Source organism: Dipodomys merriami, unplaced genomic scaffold, assembly GCF_024711535.1.
Source record: "Dipodomys merriami isolate MVZ:Mamm:240054 unplaced genomic scaffold, mDipMer1.0.p SCAF_48, whole genome shotgun sequence".
Classification (NCBI taxonomy): Eukaryota; Metazoa; Chordata; class Mammalia; order Rodentia; family Heteromyidae; genus Dipodomys; species Dipodomys merriami.
In genome coordinates this window covers 2,837,628-2,855,047 of record NW_027206046.1, presented here as the reverse complement: position 1 = coordinate 2,855,047, position 17,420 = coordinate 2,837,628, and the positions used below count along the sequence as shown (strand labels likewise).

General features: G+C 52.5%; 1 protein-coding gene across 4 annotated transcripts in view; it reads right to left on the bottom strand.

The window, feature by feature from the left end:
* Positions 1-15,327, bottom strand: part of Igdcc4 (immunoglobulin superfamily DCC subclass member 4) — a 36,512-nt gene extending 21,185 nt beyond the window's left edge. For all 4 annotated transcript variants that reach the window (XM_069995158.1, XM_069995159.1, XM_069995160.1 and 1 more), the window contains exons 1-4: positions 15,249-15,327; positions 5,021-5,371; positions 4,214-4,355; positions 241-377 (exon numbers count right to left, since the gene is read on the bottom strand). In XM_069995158.1, coding sequence (XP_069851259.1) covers positions 241-377; positions 4,214-4,355; positions 5,021-5,371; positions 15,249-15,318 — 700 coding nt within the window. In that variant the 5' untranslated portion in view covers positions 15,319-15,327. The remainder of the gene's footprint in view (positions 1-240; positions 378-4,213; positions 4,356-5,020; positions 5,372-15,248) is intronic.
* Positions 15,328-17,420: the final 2,093 nt, after the last annotated feature.

Sequence of the window (17,420 nt, the reverse complement as noted above, 5' to 3'; positions counted from 1 at the left end):
AAGGGGACCCAGAGACTCTGCAGGAAAAGAGAACCCTACACAAAGAGTCAGAGTCTGTGGCTCCAGCCCTAGTGGCTTGGTGACATTGTTTTGTCTGGACTTCATTGCTTTACTTGTTCAATAGGACTTAGACCCTGTCACCTGTCTGCAGGCTGGGCCTGGACCTCTTGCAGCTTTCTGCTCTAGCATGGCTGGCTCCAGGAACCCTCCGATTTCCCACCAGCTCATCTCCTTCCTTACCTCTGTGGACCACACTGAGTGGGGCCTCAAGGCTGAAACGCTGGCGGGCTGCGTTGGTGGCCACACAGCGGTAGGAGCCTGTGTCACTCTGCTGAACACCCAGGATCTGGAGGACGCCATTGGGAAGAGTGATGAGCCTTTGGGGAAAGAGGAGAGGGTGACTGTGAGGTTCGAGGGAACCACCAGAGGACGGCTCCTAATGAAAGAAATGCAGCCAGGCACTGGTGGCTCACGCCTGTAATCCAAGCGACTCAGGAGGCTGAGATCTGAGGATCACATAGTTAGAAGCCAGCCCAGGCAAGAAAGTCCATTAAGACTCTAATCTCCAATTAACCACCAGAAAACTGGAAGTGGCGCTGTGGCTCAAGGGGTAGAGTGCTAGCCTTGAGCAAAAATGCTCAGGGACAGTACCCAGGCCCCAGGTTCAAGCCCCTCAACCACCACTACCAACCAACAACAAAAGAAATATTGCAAGGATTCTGATTTTCCTAACAGCTACCACCCCACCCCACCCACCAAGCCCTTGGAGAGATCTGTCTAGGACAACAGAATTCTAACTGAGGGTACATGAGGCTGACGATGGATTCTGGAAGGCTGGACAAAGGAAGGAACAGTATTTGTGTGTGTGTGTGTGTGTGTGTGTGTGTGGTTACTGGGGCTTGAGCTTGCCTGCCTGCCTTCCTTCCTTCCTTCCTTCCTTTCTCTTTCTTTCTTTCTTTCTTTCTTTCTTTCTTTCTTTCTTTCTTTCTTTCTTTCTTTCCTTCTTTCTTTCTTTTGTTCTTTCTTTCTTTCTTTCCTTCCTTCCTTCCTTCTTTCTTTTTTCTTTTTCTTTCTTTCATTCCTTTCTTTCTTTATTTCTTTCTCTCTTTCTTTCTTTCTTTCTTTCTTTTTCTTTCATCTTTCTCTCGCCAATCCTGGGGCTTGAACTCTCAGCCTGGACACTACCCCTGAGCTTCTTTTTGCTCAAGGCTAGCACTCTACCACTTGAGCCACAGCGCCACTTCTGGCTTTTTCTGTGTATGTGGTACTGAGGAATCGAACCCAGGGCTTCATGTATGTGAGGCAAGCATTCTACCACTAAGCCACATTCCCAGCCCCTGAACTTGCTTTCTTGCTTGGCTTTTTCACTCAAGGCTGATGCTCTACCACTTCAGCCATACCTATACTTGCAGTTGTTTTTGTTTTCTGTAGGTTGTGGGGCTTGAAATCAGAGCCTGAGCTCTTCCCTTGAGCTCTTTCCCTCAAAGCTAGTACCCTACCACTTTGAGCAACAACGCCACTTCTGGTTATCTGCTGGTTAAATGGAGATAAGAATCTCACTAACTTTCCTGCTCAGGATTGGTCCTCAGATCTCAGCTTCCTAAATAGCTAGGATTACAGATGTGAGCCATCAGTTCCTGGCTATTAATATTTTTTTAATATACTTAAAGTTGGTGTAAAGAAAAGAATTGGTTGTGCAAATGGTATAAATACTAGTTGAAGCCACAATGTGGCTGTGAATAGCTGGAATTTGGGGGAACAATGATTGCTGGTTATCTTCTTTTTTTTTTTTTTTTTGTCAGTCGTGGGGCCTGAACTCTGGGCCTGGGCACTGTCCCTCAGCTCTTCAGCTCAAGGATAGCGCTCTACCACTTGAGCCACAGCACCACTTCCGGCTTTTTTCTTTTTGCTTATGTGGTGCTGAGGAATCGAACCCAGGGCCTCAGGCATGCAAGGCAAGTGCTCTACCACTGAGCCACCTTCCCAGCCCCTGGTTATCTTCTTTTGTGTGTGTGTGTGCCAGTTCTGGGGCCTGGGCGCTGTCTTTGAGTTTTTGCGCTCAAGGCTAGCCTTTATCACTTGAGCCATAGCTTCACTTCTAGTTTCTTTGGGGGTAAATTGGAGCTAAGAATCTCACAGCCTTTCCTGCCCAAGCTAGGTTTGAACCACAGATCTCAGCCTCTTGAGTAGTTAGGATTCCAGGCATAAGCCACCAGCTCCTGGCTGATTGCTAGTTTTCACTGAAGAAAAATGATCCCCAGATTATTTCCTCTTATTAGAAATTAGCGTTAAGTACCAAGGAATTGCTTTGGGGTCTAATCTTTACCATTAGAGGCTGCAACTATCAGCCCCTCTTCCCTGACAGAGTGTGTGTGCGCACATAGGCCGACATCAAGGCATATGGTCTCATTCCAATCACTGAGCTGAGTTTATGAATAGCATAGTTGCACATGTACTATATCTGGACATGTGTAAAAATACATACCTTGGCCATCATCAAGTTGCTGTTTTCAACATTTCTTTATTCCCTCACACAATGTGCTGGGGCATGTGAGCCTGGCTTATTTATAGATGAGGATTGCTTTTCAGAGAACTTGGGGGCAAACATTCCCAGAACCCAGGAACTGGCAGCTTCCATCTGTGTGGGCAAGGCCTGTGGCTCTGTGGGCGAGGCCTGTGGCTCTGTGGGCAGCTGCTTGAATTAGATGTTGGGAGGGGAACTCTGAACCCCACTGCTTTGTTGCTCTGAGCTAATACAGTTAGGCTCCCAAACTCTAAGCCCACCTTCAGCACAAACTTCTTCAAATCCTGCAGCTTCCTCTACCCAAACCCCGAATCCCACCTGGGAGAGGCCTGTCTCTAATCCTCAGGTTCTTCAGTTCTTGGACCTGGGCGCTGTCCCTGAGCCTCCTTGTGCTCAAGGCTAGTGTGCTCTACCACTTGAGCCACAGCACCAGTTCCAGTTTTTGAATGGTTAATTGGAGACAAGAGTCTTTTTTTTTTTTTTGGTCGGTTATGGGGCTTGAACTCGGCCTGGGTGCTATCCCTGGACTCTTCAGCTCAAGGAGAGTGCTCTACTGCTTGAGCCACAGCGTCACTTCTGGTTTTCTAGCGGGTTTATTGGAGATAAGAGTCTCACAGACTTTCCTGCCCGGGCTGACTTTGAACCTCGATCCTCAGATCTCAGCCTCCTGAGTAGCTAGGATTACAGGTGTGAGCCACCAGTGCCTGGTAATATCTACCATCTTACACATCTTACATCTTATCTATTATGTACCAGCCTTGGAAGGAAAGTCCATGAGACTCTTATCTCCAGTGAACCTGCAAAAAAACAAGATGTGGAGCTCTGGTTCAAATGGTAGAGCAGGGCTGGGAAGGTGGCTCAGTGGTAGAGCACTTGCCTTGCATGCATGAGGCCCTGGGATCGATTCCTCAGCACCACATAAGCAAAAAGAAAAAAGCCAGAAGTGGCGCTGTGGCTTAAGTGGTAGAGCGCTATCCTTGAGCTGAAGAGCTGAGGGACAGCGCCCAGGCCCAGAGTTCAGACCCTACAACTGGACCCAAAAACAAACAAACAAACAAACAAATGGTAAAGCATCAGCCTTGAGTGAAAAAAAAAGAACCGAGAGGCCATACTCTGGCCCTGAATTCAAGCCCCAGTATGGGAGGGGTAACAATGTTTGACAAGAAATGCACTCATTACCTTACTCGTGTAACTGCAACCCCTCTGTACAGCATCTTTACAATAAAATAATTTTTTAATAAAGAAACAAAAAGAAACAAGAAAAGCCAGACACCAGGTACCTAGCTACTCAGGGGGCTGAGATCTGAAGACTGTGGTTTAAAGCCAGCCTGAGCAGGAAAGTCTGTGAGACTCTGATCTCCAATTAACTACCCAAAAGCTAGAAGTGGCGCTGTGGCTCAAGTGGTAGAGTGCTAGCCTTGAACACGAAAGCTCAGGGACAATGCCTGGGCCCTGAATTCAAGCCACAGGACCGCATTCCCCCCCCCCAAAAAAAAAAGAAAGAAGGAAGGGAGGAAGAAGGAAAAAGGAAGGAAGGAAGGAAGGAAGGAAAGAAGGAAGAGAGAGAAAGAAAGGGAGGGAGGGAGGGAGGGAGAGAAAAGAAAAATTCTCACAGCAGTCACAGGGCTATTTTCTGCCAAGGTATGTGTGGCTTGGAGACCCCCCCACCCCTTCCCCCAGAACACTCACCGTGGCTCTTCAGGCAATGTCACCTGGTCCTTCTCCCAGGTAATAACCGGTGCTGGCAGCCCCTCCGCGTGGCACTGGAAGCGAGCTGTCCCATTCTCCTCCACTGTCTGAAACTCCGGGTGTAGAGAAAAATCTTCCAGTGCTAGGGGTCAGGACAGCGGCAAAGTGAGTGTGTCATGGAAAACACACAGCAGAGCAAAATTGAGACCAAGGGGAACACAATTGGAAAGAAATAGCTAAAGAATCCAAACCCGTGATTACGGGTTAGACCACTGTCAGAGTGAACTTCATGGTTTCCCTGCCCAGTCATGGTGGTTTTAGTGCCTACTAATAACCCCAAGTGATAGCAGGGGATTGGGGGGATGCGGGGATGGGGTGGGGTCCACTCACTTTCCTGTGTATGGACACAGCTCCTGGGCTGATCCTTTTTGTACATGTGTGTGCCAGTCTCGGGGCTTTGAACTCAGGGCCTAGGCGCTGTCCCTGAGCTCAAGGCTCTACCATTTGAGCCATAGCTCCATGTCCAGCATTTTGGTGGTTAATTGGAGATTAGAGTCTCACAGCCCTTCCTGCCTAGGCTAGCTTTGAACCCTGATCCTCAGATCTCAACCTCCGGCGTAGCTAGGAGGACAGGTGTGAGCAATCCATGAGCAAAAGAAGCTCAGGGACAGTGCCTAGGCCCTGAGTTCAAGCCCAGGACTGGCCAAAAAAAAAAAAAGGGGGGGCGTTTGTGCAGGGAGCTAATTGCACACCTCACACCCCAGGTCTCCTGGTCCCAGCATGGCAACCCTGGATGCAGGTACTTACTGGCAAGCTTGACCACTGCAGCCTGGCTAGCAATCACTCCGAGAGGGCCATGGACCAGGCAGGAATAACTGCCTTCAATGGTGCTGAACTCCCCAGCTGCTTCTTCATCTCTATCAGCCATTGCCAAAGACCAGGACAGCCACAGGGAGCCGTTGGGGAGCAGGCGCAGGTGGTCGTGTTCCATGAGAGTGTGTCCATCCTTGCTCCAGGTCACCTTGTTGGCGGGTCCAGTGGCCGCAGTCCCCAGGCTACAGTCCAATATGGCGGCCTGCTCTGGGCCCAGGATCACTTGCAATGGCCCCGCAGCGCAGCTCAGCTCTATACTTGTCTCCTGTGGTGTGGGCAGCTCCCCTGGGGAGAGGAGGAGTCAGCGGGGCTATCAGTGTGTGTCCTCCCTGCTCCTGAGCCACTGAGTCAGAGATGGGATCTCTGCCTCCTGAGTAACAGGGATTACAGGCGTGAGCCACTGTGCCTGATGCACCTGCGACGCTCGTTACTGTTCATGAAAAGGATCCAGGATACAACAGCATTATTCATGATGTCCCAAACAACCCAACCATTCTTCACCCGATGAGCAGAAAAGCATGTTATTGAGCCAGCCAACTGAGTGAAGAACTGATTGGTGCTCCCTTGTGGATGAACCTTGAACAGCCTAGACCAGTCACTAAATGCCCATTTGCATGTTCTTGCTTCCATGAAGTGTTCAGAACAGACACGTCTACCACAACACAAAGGAGATGACTGATCACCAGGGGCTGTGGGAGAAGAGGGGGAGTGACTGCTCTTGAGCATGAGGTCTCTTTATTTTTCTTTGTGCCAGTCCTGAGCCTTGAACCAGCGCTTGGTGAATTCTCTTTTTGGGGGTAAGAAAAATCCTGTAGAGCTGGGTGCTAGTGGCTCACACCTGTCATCCTAGCTACTCAGGAGGCTGAGATCTGAGGATTGTGGTACAAAGCCAGCCCAGACAGGAAAGGCCATAAGACTCTTCTTTTTTTGGGGTCCAGTTGTGGCGCCTGAACTCTGGGCCTGGGCGCTGTCCCTCAGCTCTTCAGCTCAAGGCTAGCGCTCTACCACTTGAGCCACAGTACCACTTCTGGCTTTTTTTTCTTTTTGCTTATGTGGTGCTGAGGAATCGAACCCAGGGCCTAATGCATGCAAGGCAAGCGCTCTACCACTGAGCCACCTTCCCAGCCTACCATAAGACTCTTATCTCCAATAAAGTACCAAAAAAAAAGCTGGATGTGTCACAGTAGCTCTAGTGGTAGAGTGCTGGCCTTGAACAAAAAGGCGCAGGGACAGTGGCCAGGCCCTGAGTTCAAGCCCACAACCGACAATAATAATAATAATAATAATAATAATAATAATAATAAATGTCCTAGCTGATGATTATGGAAGAGCTAAGTAGACCCTGCCCATGGAGATAGGACCTAGACTGAGTTAGATTCAGAGCAAACTCCATGGGACTGAGTTCCAGAGCCAGCGGCTGCTTCTGCTCAGGAGACTGGAAAAGCTAAATGTTCCTGCTTGCAGCTACCATCTGCAAGGCCAGGAAGGGGGCAGCTCCTGGGTGTCCTGACCCACACAGAGGAAGAGCCTGAGTGGAGGGAAGATGGAGGAAGGAATGCCTCCCAGGGTTAGGCAAAACCACAGAAGGGAAAACTGAGTCCCTTAACCTATATTTCAGTGGGGGTCAGTCACCATTACTCACAGAGAAATGCTTGGTTCTTCCACAGGCTGATCTGCTAACACCCCAACCCACAGACACTCAGTGACCCAATCTCTCTCTCCTCCTCTGTCCTGAGACCTCCTAGGGCTTGAACTCAGAGCCTGGGCACTGACCCAAAGCAATCTCGCTCAAGGCTAGTGCTCTACTACTTGAGCCACAGCTCCACTTCCAGCATTTTTTCCCCCCTGTCAACAGGAGATACACATCTCCCAGACTTTCCTGCCCAAGCTGGCTTCAAACAGTGAGCCTCAGATTTTAGAGATGACTTTTTATTTCTCAGGTGGCAGGTCCCGGCTGCCAGAGACATATGGGACCCTCAAAAAGCAGAAGGGCTAGGAAATTAGAAAACACTTCCTATTGATTTGTTTGGTGCTGGTAACCAGGGCTTGAACTCAGGGCCTGAGTGCTGTCCCTCTGCTTTTCCCCTCGACGCTGGTACCCTTGTTAAACCACGTCTCAGCTTCCAGCTCTGCGTCACGATCCACAGATCCCAGCCTCCTGGGTAGCTAAGATTATAGGCATGAACCACTAGCACCAAACTTATTCCTGTGTGTGTGTGTGTGTGTGTGTGTGTGAGAGAGAGAGAGAGAGAGAGAGAGAGAGAGAGAGACAGAGAGACAGAGAGACAGAGACAGAGACAGAGACAGAGAAACAGAGAGAGACAGAGAGAGAGATTTTTTTTGGGGGGGGGTGGTAAGGAATTAAACTGAGGGCCTCAGTTTACAAGAGAATGCAGTCCTTTCTATCTCTAAGGCCTTAGATTTCATGATGCAAACTCTGGGTTGGGGGAAGGCCAGGCCAGGCTCTCAGCCCCAAATACCCCAAGTCCAGCCACAGAACAGTTGGCTTAGGTTTTAGGGGAGGAAAAAAAAGCCCCACATGACATGAATCCCTGAACCCTCCCGCTCCTGAAAGCCTGTCCAGGGCTTGGAAAATCCCCTGCTGGGCTGAACAAACAATGTGAACACTGGGGCCCTAGCAGCTGCTGGGTATGTCAGCACCCTGGGCTCTGGCAGGCAGGACCAGGACTGCAGCCAGGGCCGGGCGGCTGGCTGGGGAGTCCAGAAGAGCTTCAATTCCCTTTCTGAATATTCATAGATCAGCAGATGTCTGGCTTTGCCACCTCCAAGGAGCCCAGCAAGGCAAAACAGGGAAAGTAAGAGGGAATCAGAATGCAGCACGAACAGGGTCTCCCTCAAAGAGCAGCTGCACCGTGCCATCAGCCATTTTCCTACCCAGGCTAGCTTTCAAACAGCGATCCTCACATCTCAGCCTCCTGAGGCGCGAGGATTACAGGCTTGAGCCCATTGGAATGGAAATGTCAGCAAAACCTGAGGTCTTCCTTTCACAGATGGGGGGAAAATTGGCCTTTCTTTCTAGGAGACAGAAGACTGTCCTTTACCTTTTTAAGCAAATGAATCCAGCATCCAGATGAGAATTGCCCTTGAATGTGGGGGGAGGGCAGGAATCAGTGGATCACACTTGTAACCTGAGCTACTGGAGACACTGAGATCTGGCTGGAGGCCAATCTGGGTGAAAAGTTCACAAGATACCCCCCACCCCATCTTAACCAATAGCTGGGTGGGGTGCACCAGTATGCCAGTTATGTGGGAGTCTATGATCAGGAGAATGGTGGTTCCAGGCCAGCCCTGGCAGAGAAAGTTTGTGAGACACCCTCCCCCCACCCAATTTCAACAGAGAAATGCTGGGCGTAGTCGTGTGCACCTGTCATCTGAGCTGTGGCGGAAAGCATATGGCAGGATCATGGTCCAGGATGGCCGAAGCCAAAAGCAAGATCCTAGCTCAAAAATAACTGGAGCTGCCTGGTGCTAGTGGCTTACATCTGTCATTCTAGCTACTCGGGAAACTGAGATCTGAGGATCGCAGTTCGAAGCCAGTCCATGAGACTCTTCTTTCTTAAGTAACTACCAAAAAGCTGGAAGTAGGGCTGTAGCTTAAGTGGTAAAGTGCTAGCTTTGAGTACCAAAGTTCAGGGGCAGAGCCCAGGCTCTCAGTTTGAACACCAGGACTGGCACACACACGTACACACCCACAATAATAACTGAAGCTAAGGGGCTGGGTATGGCTCAAGTGATAGAGCACCAAATAAAAGAAATTTAAGAGTGCTGGCTTGGCTGGGTACTGGTGGCTCATGCCTGTAATCCTAGCTACTCAGGAGGCTGAGATCCGGAAAGTCCATAAATCTCTCATCTTCAATTACCCAAAGAGCCCAAAGTGGAAGTGTGGTTCAAGTGGTAGAGCACTAGCCTTGGGTAAAGAAGCTCAAGGACAGCCCTCAGGCCCTGAATTCTACACACACACACACACACACACACACACACACACACACACACACACACACACACACACACACACACACACACACACACACACACACACACACACACACACACACACACACACACACACACACACACACACACACACACACATATTTTTGGCAGCAGCACCCTCCACTTTCCCAGGAGATGCAAGGTAGTCAATTTCTTCCATTAGCTTGTTCACATCCCTTCCCACTCTAGGCCCCTCCCACCAACAGGTGGAAGGAATGCTGGGAAAGTCTTGGTCCTCCTTTATCTGCAAGGCTGGTGTGACCTGCCCATGTCTTGGTCCCCTCAGGGGACCAGGTTTCATGGACTTTTTTTTTTTTTTTTTTTTGCCAGACTTGGGACTTGAACTCAGGACCTGGGCACGGTCCCTGAGCTTCTTTTGCTCGAGGCTAGCACTCTACTCCCTTGAGCCACAGCTCAACTTCTGGCTTTTTCTGGTATATGGTACTGAGGAATTAACCCAGGGCTTCATGCATGCTAGGAAAACACTCTACCACTAAGCCACATTCCCAGCCCCTTTCATGGACTTTTCTGCCTGGGCTGGCTTTGAACCTCAATCCGCAGATCTCAGCCTCCTGAACAGCTAAAATTACAAGTGGACATGCTAAGACACACTAAAATGACACAAAACTGAGCCAGCACAAGGCTGGCAACCCCACACTTGGGAGACAGAGGTAGAAGGATCAGGAATGTGAGGCCTGTAGCTTGGGCTACACAAGGAGAATCTGTCCAGAAAAACCACACACACACAAACACACACACACACACACACACACACACACACACACACACACACACACACACACACGAAGACATGGAACCCATTGCCAAGCCTTATTTTTATTTATTTTTGGGGGGGGGTCCGGTTGTGGGGCCTGAACTCTGGGCCTGGGCGCTGTCCCTCAGCTCTTCAGCTCAAGGCTAGCACTCTACCACTTGAGCCACAGTTCCACTTCCAGCTTTTTTCTTTTTGCTTATGTGGTGCTGAGGAATCGAACCCAGGGCCTCAGGCATGCAAGGCAAGCGCTCTACCACTGAGCCACCTTCCCAGCCCGTCCAAGCCTTATGTATAAAAAAAAATAATAGGACCTGGCCGGGCATCGGTGGCTCATGCTTGTAATGTTACTCTGGAGGCTGAGATCTGAGGATTGAGGTTCAAAGCCAGCCCAGGCAGGAAAGGCTGTGAGACTCTTATCTCCAATAAACCATCAGAAAACCAAAAGTGGCGCTGTGGCTCAAGTGGTAGAGCGCTGGCCTTGAGCTGAACAGCTGAGGGACAATGCCCAGTCCTAGTGTTAAAGCCCCACGACTGGAAAAAAACAAAAAACAAAAAACAAAGCCAGTCTGGTCAGAAAAGTCTGTGAGACTCTTATCTCCAATGAATCACCAAAAGGCCATAAGTGGAGCTGTGGCTCAAGTGGTAGAGCACTAGCCTTGAGCCAAAAAGCTAAGGGACAGCTCCTGGGGCTTGATTTTTGTCTCTCCTGCCATATTCTGCATACATTTCAGAGCCCTGTGATGAAATAAGCAACTTATCGAATCATCTAGGAGTCTTGGGTCTACACCTAAGAAAGCTACAGATCCTTAGTTTCCCCAATTCCAGTGACCTCAGGGTCTCTAAGTTCAGAGGATGTTTAGTCTCTAAATCCAGTAAGAAGCCAGGTACTGGTAGCTCCTGTCTCTAATCCTAGCTACTCAGGAGGCTGAGATCTAAGGAGTATAGTTCAAAGCCAGCTAGGGCAATAAAGTTCTCATCTCCAAGGAACTACCGAAAAGCCGGAAGTGAGAAGAAGAAGAAGAAAAAAAAAGAAGTGGCGCTGTGGCTCAAGTGGTAGAGCGCTCTCCTTGAGCTGAAGAGCTGAGGGACAGCGTCCAGGCCCTTAGTTCAATCCCCAGGACTGGTATCAAAATTAATTAATTACCTAATTAATTAGTTAATTAAATTCAGCAAGAAGACAATAGTAGCTGACAGAAGACAGCATGTTGGTTCCCAGGACATCCTCTCTGGTTTCCTTCTCGGGCCCCTCTAAGCCCCCATTAGGCCCCTCTAACCAGGCTGGGGTCCTCTTGCTCAAAGCTTCCCCCAAACCCCCTGGGGAACTGGAAGCCCTGGGTGTGCCTGAGAATAACATCTGTTCTGCATCTGGGATTCTACCTCCAATCCGGTGGCTGTACCTCAGGGGACTGGAGGGCAAGGAATGAAGTGAGGGAGGGTGCATGCAGACCCCAGCTAGATGAACAGAAAGGGCCCAGGCCTCCTTGTGTGGAGGTGAAGGATGCGGAGAGGGTGAACTTGGCATGTGTGTAACCAAAACCCACCAAAGGGTGGCTGTCCAGCACTAGTGTGTGACCAAGAGCCAAGAGGCTGATTCACCCCAGTTCAGTCTAATCCTGTAACTCTGGGCAGTCACTCTTTCTGTGAAATGGACTCATGCTAAAACTTTCTTCAAGTGTGTGTGTGTGTGTGTGTGTGTGTGTGTGTGTGTGTGCGCGCGCGCGCGCGCGCACCAATACTGGGGCTTGAACTCTGAACCCAGCCACTGTGACCTTAGCCTTTCGTCTCAATTCTGACATTCTACTATTTGAGCTACAGATCCACTTCCAGCTTTTTGATGATCAACTGGAGATAAGAGTCTCATGGAGGGCTAGGAAGGTGGCTCAGTGGTAGAGCGCTTGCCTTGCATGCATGAGGCCCTGGGTTCGATTCCTCAGCACCACATAAGCAAAAAGAAAAAAGCTGGAAGTGGCGCTGTGGCTCAAGTGGTAGAGTGCTAGGCTTGAGCTGAAGAGCTGAGGGACAGTGCCCAGGCCCAGAGTTCAGGCCCCACGACTGGACCCCCCCAAAAAAAGAAAAAAAAAGAGTCTCATGGACTTTCCTCCCTGTGCTGGCTTCCAACAGTGATCCTCAGATATCAGCCTCCTGCGTAGCTGGGATTTACAGGCATGAGCCACAAGAGTCTGGCTTGTCTAGTAATTTACTTTCCTCTCTCTTACTCCCTATGTGTTCAGTCTGTCTTCATGCCCTGGACAGCCCCTTCCCTTAATCTACATTCTTTGGAATCTAACCACTGTGTCCCAAATGCTGCTTAGACTAGTTGTCATCCAGTCTTCTGGATTACTACCTCGGCCTCCCAAGGAGCTGGCACTTCCTGCGCCCAGCCCTGCCCCATCCATTCTCTACACTGGCTGCGAACCTGATCTTAAAACTGACTCTTCCTCCAGTCCAGAAAACTAAGCAGAGTCCTTCACGAGCTGGGTCCAGCCCCCACTTCGTACTCCATGATCTGTTTCCATCCCTCCTCCACCAGCCCCTGGGCTCTAACCTCCAGCCAGACTTAGCTTCATTCTACCAACTAAACCTCAATCACAACCAGTGACTGGTGCCTCATGCCTATCATCCTAGCTACTCAGGAGGCTGAGATCTGAGGATGGTCGTTCAAAGCCAGTCTGTGCAAGAAACAGTCTGGGAAATTCTTATCTCCAATGAACCACCAAGAAAGCCAGAAGAAGCCGGGCGCCAGTGGTTCACGCCTGTAATCCTAGCTACTCAGAAGGCTGAGATCTGTGGTTCATGGTTCAAGGCCAGCCGGGGCAGGAAACTCTGTGAGATTCTTATCTCCAATAAAACCACTGGAAAACCGGATGTGATACTGTGGCTCAAGCTTTAGAGTGCTCGCCTTGAGCTGAAGAACACAGGGACAGAGCCCAAGCCCAGAGTTCAAAGCCAGAACAGCTGTGGCTCAAGCAGTAGAGCTGTAGCCTGGGCAAAAGAATTCAGGGACTGGGGCTGGGAAGGTGGCTCAGTGGTAGAGCGCTTGCCTTGCATGCCTGAGGCCCTGGGATCGATTCCTCAGCACCACATAAGCAAAAAGAAAAAAGCCGGAAGTGGCGCTGTGGCTCAAGTGGTAGAGCGCTAGCCTTGAGCTGAAGAGCTGAGGGACAGCGCCCAGGCCCAGAGTTCAGGCCCCATCACCAGACCCCCCCCACACACACACAAAAAAAAAAAGAATTCAGGAACTGAGCCCAGGCCCTGAGTTCAAGCTCCAGGACCAATGCATGCATGCACATGCACATGCATACATACACCCAAAAAAACCCTCAGCTCCAGGATCAGCCAGAGAGAAAGGGAGGGGGGAGAGAGAGAGAAAGGGAGGGAGAAAGGGGAGGGAGAGAGAGATCACACACGCATACACACACACCCCAAAACACCTTAATCACCTCTAAGATGTCCTTTCTGGGAAAGTCCCCCCCTGTCTGTCTTCTTTAGGAGTGCTCTCTTCCATGTCTAGCTGTGTTGTCACTGTTTTCTCCAGCAAAGCCTGATCTCACAGTGACTCAGGAGCCCCTCTTCTGAAGGTGTCACTCTGGAACCCCATTTCCCAGATTGAATGCTTAATGCCTGCCCAGGGACATGATGGTGGCATCTCCTGCCTTCAAAACACGTAGATACATGCTGGTCTATTTCCAGGGCTCTGTATAAATACTGTGAATGAATGATGACCCTGCTCCAGATCAGGGTGGCCCGTGAGGACTCTAGAACTGTCTGTGCCCAAGCCCACACAGCCTGCACGAAGAGGAGGAGGGAGTCAAGGCCAGACCATAAGAGCCCCGCTTGGGGCTCCGGCTGCACTCCGAAGCAGGGAGAGGCCAGATCTCCCAAGATGAGACCCTTGCTGGAGCCCCGAGGGTGTCTGATGGAACTCAGGGTGCAGTTACTAGGCCCAAGCCACCTCACTGGGTGAGAACTTCAGTCCCAGAGCTTTGGGGGTGAACAGAAGGGGGAGGGGGAGCGTACAACCATTTCTCAAAATCCCAGGGGCTCCAGGAGGACAGAGCCTCTGACATTTCCCCCTCCCCATCTCCCCCCTACACACACACCTCTTTACTAGCCCCACCCCAAGCCTGGCCCGCAGTCCTGGCTGGAAAGGGGGCGTGTCTTATCGAGAGAGGCAGAAAGTGGGGTCCAGCAGTCCCTGGCACTCTCCCACCCGCTGTTTTCCTGGAGATGGGCCTGGGGCTGGCCAGGCGGAGGCTCCCCCCTCCCGTCCTCCCCACTCCCTCCCACGTGGCCTGGCGGAGTCTCTGGAAAGCTGCAGCAGCTGGAGAGCAATCCCCCCCTCCCCACCCCCCCTCCCCAAGTCCCTCCCAGGCTCGCCCCGGACACATCCTCAGCTTCCCCCCCCCCTCGGCTGGGAAGACAAGAACGAGGCGAACAAAGCGGGGCAGCCCATCCCCCTCCGGGGCCCGGACACCTACCCTTCGGGTGTGGAAGGGGGGGGCTCCCCCCTCCCCAAACTCACAAACTCACACCCGACCTTGCGAGGCACAGGGCTCACACGTGGAGACTCCATCCCCCCCCCACCCCCCTTCCTCAGCCCTTTCTCCACTCTGCCCCAACCCAGCACTGGGTGGTGGGGACCGGCCCAGGAGCCCCCGATCGACCTCGTTCACATTTCCCCTGGGGGTGGCGCAGGGGTGACACACGCGTCCCCAACCTGAAAGCCGGGGTCGGACGAGTCCCCCCTCCCGCAGCCCACGCTGGGCCACAGGTTTTGGGGGGGGTAATCCTTCCACCTAACTCCCCCCCCAGGGGAGATCCCCCTCCCCACGGACCACACCCACCCACCCGGCAAAGTTGAGTGCTGTGCTCAGTCTATCAACGGCCCCCCCCTCTCCCCGTGACCCCGGAATCTCCAGCGTCCCCAAAAGTCAAGGCCAAATTCGAGCTCCCCACCACCACCACCCCGCATCCACGCGCACACAGGCTCCCGAGGCAAAGGGAGGTGCGGGCGCACACGCACTCACACACACACACACACACACACGCACGCGCGCGCGCGCACACAGCGCCATCCCGACGCCCGCGCGGCCACGCGAGAAGCGACACCGCAGCCACCCCGCGACCCCCCGACGCCACGCCGCGGCGGCCCGAGCGCGCAGTGCGGGACGGTCCCCGCCACGCGCGCGCGCACCCACAGGCCAAGGACGGACACACACACACACACACACACACGCACACGCACACACACACACACACACACACACACAGCGCGCACAAGTCCGCCCCGCGCCCCCCGCCCCGCGCAGCCCCGCGCAGCCCGGGGCGCGCCCTCCCGCCGCGGTGCCCCCCGCGCACCCCGGCCGCACTTACCGCGCGCCGCCAGCAGGCAGAAGGTCAGCGCCAGCAGCCCGCGGCCGCGGCCCGCGTCCCCCCGCGCCATGGGGCCGGGCTCCGGCCACCGCCGCCGCCGCCTCCCGGCGCCTCGGCCGCCGCCGCGGGGGGAGGGCGCGCCGGGCGGGCGGGCGGGCGTCAGTGGCCCGGGGAGGCGCTGCGCCGCGGGCGGGGGCGCGGCCTCGGGGGCCCGGGACCGAGCGGGGGCCGGCGCGGGGGCCGGGGCCGCCTCGCCCGCCCCTCCATCGCCATCTTGGGCGAGCGGACCCGGGCGGGGGCGCCCCGCCAGCGCGGCCTCCGTGCCCCCGCGGGGACCCCCCCCCCGCCCCCCCCGGCGCCGTGCGGGGCTCCACGCCGCTCGCGGCCGCCGCTGGGCTGCGGAGCTGTCTCCGAGTCTGCGGATCGCGGGCTCCGGGTGTCCATGTCTTCCCCCTGTCTCGGCCCCAGCGCTCCTCCAGCTCGCTTCCAGCCTCCGTGGGGGCAAATCGGAAGGCCAGGGGTGCGATTCAGGCGGCCCCTTGGCCGGCTGTGTCCTGTCCATTCCAGCTCCGGCCTGAGTCCCGGCTAGCTGCACCCCCAGACCCAGTGGAGGCCAGGCCAGGTCCCCCTTGATCCCCATCCCCATTGCCATTCCAGGCTTCCCTCCTTGCTCTGCAGTAACCCCACCAGGCAGGCCGGCCTTTCCTCTGTCCACTGCGGACAGTGCTAGATTCAGATGTGCTTGTTCTCATTTTACACGCGGGGAAACTGAGGCTTGGGGAGGTGAAGGGACTTGGCAAAGGATAGGAGGTTAGGGAAGAGCAGCTCAGGGACCTGAATGTGGTGTGTGATTGTGGGAGATTGTCTCCACTTCTTCATGGTCCCTGTGTGTGTGTGTGTGTGTGTGTGTGTGTGCTTGCGTCAGTGCTAGAACTTGAACTCAGGGCCTAGGCACTGTCCTTTAGCTTTCTCGCTCAAGGCTGGCGCTCTGCCACTGAAAGCCAAAGCAACATTTTCAGCTTTTTGCTGAATTGGAGATAGGAGTTTTGTGGTGGGGAATGATGAATTGATGAATGGCATGACATTGATCAAGATGCACTGTACTGGTCTGGAGGGGGAAAAAAAAACGGGTAGAAAGTGAAAGAGGGATGACATTGTTCAAAAAGAAATGTAGGGGCTGGGAAGGTGGCTCAGTGGTACAGCGCTTGCCTTGCATGCATGAGGCCCTGGGTTCGATTCTTCAGCACCACATAAGCAGAAAAAGCCGGAAGTGGCGCTGTGGCTCAAGTGGTAGAGTGCTAGGCTTGAGCTGAAGAGCTGAGGGACAGCGCCCAGGCCCAGAGTTCAGGCCCACAACCGACACAAAAAAAAAAAAAAAAAAAAGAAGAGAAAAGAAAAAAGAAATGTAGTCATTACCTGACTTATGTAACTGTAACCCCTCTGTACATCATCTTTACAATCAAAAGTTTTAGAAAATTACAAAAAAAGATACATTGTACTCAGAACCTGATTTCTGGAATTGAAACACCTTTGTACAACTAAGTAAAAATAAAGTTGAACATCAACTTAACAATCCATTTCATTAAACACACAGACAAACTTGCCAGGCATCGACGACCCATACGTATAATCCTAGCTACTCAGGAGGCTGAGATCTGAGGATTGAAGTTTGAAGCCAGACCAGGTAGGAAAAATCCATGAGGCTCTTATTTCCAATTAACCAGCAAAAAGCTAGAAATGGAGCTGTGGCTCAAGTGGTAGGGTGCTGGCTTTAAGGGGAGAAAAGTTACGAGACAGTGCCCAGACCCTGAGTTCCAGTCCCAAGATTGGCAAAAAAAAAAAAAATAATAAAAAAATAAAAATTTCAGACTTCCCTGCCTAATCTGCCTTCAACCCCCAGATTCTCAGATCTCCAGGATCCTGAGTAAGTAGGATTACAGACATGGGGCAACAGGTACTCAGCTCTGAGGTTTTCTTTCTCTTTCTCTCTCTCTCTCTTTTTTTTGTGTGTCGGTTGTGGGGCTTGAACTCTGGGCCTGGACACTGTCCTTCAGCTCTTCAGCTCAAGGCTAGTGCTCTACCACTTGAGCCACAGCGCCACTTCCGGTTTTCTGAGTGGTTTATTGGAGATAAAAGCCTCATGGACTTTTCCTACCCAAGCTGGCTTTGAAC